The sequence below is a fragment of the Perkinsus marinus genome (genome assembly GCF_000006405.1).
Source record: "Perkinsus marinus ATCC 50983 genomic scaffold scf_1104296937928, whole genome shotgun sequence".
Taxonomy (NCBI): Eukaryota; Perkinsozoa; order Perkinsida; family Perkinsidae; genus Perkinsus; species Perkinsus marinus.
The window spans coordinates 1-736 of NW_003213645.1; the positions used below are offsets into that span (position 1 = coordinate 1).

The following is a 736-nucleotide window of genomic DNA, read 5'->3' on the forward strand; positions in this document are numbered from 1 at the left end:
CTCGGGGAAGATTGGCTCGATGAATCGTCCTCTTCTAGTACTACGACAACTACTGCATCGACCACTACTGAAGAAGCGATCACATCCTCAACAGTGACAACTACTCTGTCTTCCTCTCCAACTCCGACTACCGAGTTTGCCGCGACTTCTACTACGACAGAGAGCCTCGAGAAAGACTGGCTCAATGAACTGTCCTCTTCTAGTACTACGGCATCGAGCACTACTGAAAGAACGACCGCGTCCTCAACAATTACAACTACTACAGTTACCACATCGACCACTACTGAGGAAGCGATCACGTCGTCAACAATGACAACTACTCCATTGTCCTCTACAACTCCGAGTGCTGATGCTACCGCGACTTCTCCTACGACGCAGAGTCTCGGAGAAGATTTGCTTAATGAATTGCCCTCCTCTAGTACTACCACAACTACTACATCGACCACCACTGAAGAAGCGACCACGTCCACAACAGTGACAATTACTTTGTCGTCCCCTGCAACGCCGACTACCGACTCCGCCGCGACCTCTACTACGACAGAGAGTCTCGAGGAGGGCTGGGTCGATGAACTATCCTCTTCAAGTGCTACGACATCTACTGCATCGACCACTACTGAGGAAGCGATCACGTCCTCAAAGGTGACAACTACTCTATCCTCCTCTACAACTCCGACGACTGACTTTGCCGCGACCTCTACTACGACAGAGAGTCTCGAGGAGGGCAAGGTCGATGAAT

At 50.8% G+C, this 736-nt stretch overlaps 1 protein-coding gene across 1 annotated transcript; it reads left to right on the plus strand.

Moving 5' to 3' along the window:
• Positions 1 to 309: 309 nt before the first annotated feature.
• On the plus strand, positions 310 to 639 carry Pmar_PMAR008487 (merozoite surface antigen 2, putative; the record flags this gene model as incomplete). Its single annotated transcript, XM_002782864.1, has 1 exon — positions 310 to 639. A coding segment is annotated over one exon (330 nt), but the record flags the coding sequence as incomplete, so codon positions are not given.
• Between the last annotated feature and the right edge of the window lie 97 nt (positions 640 to 736).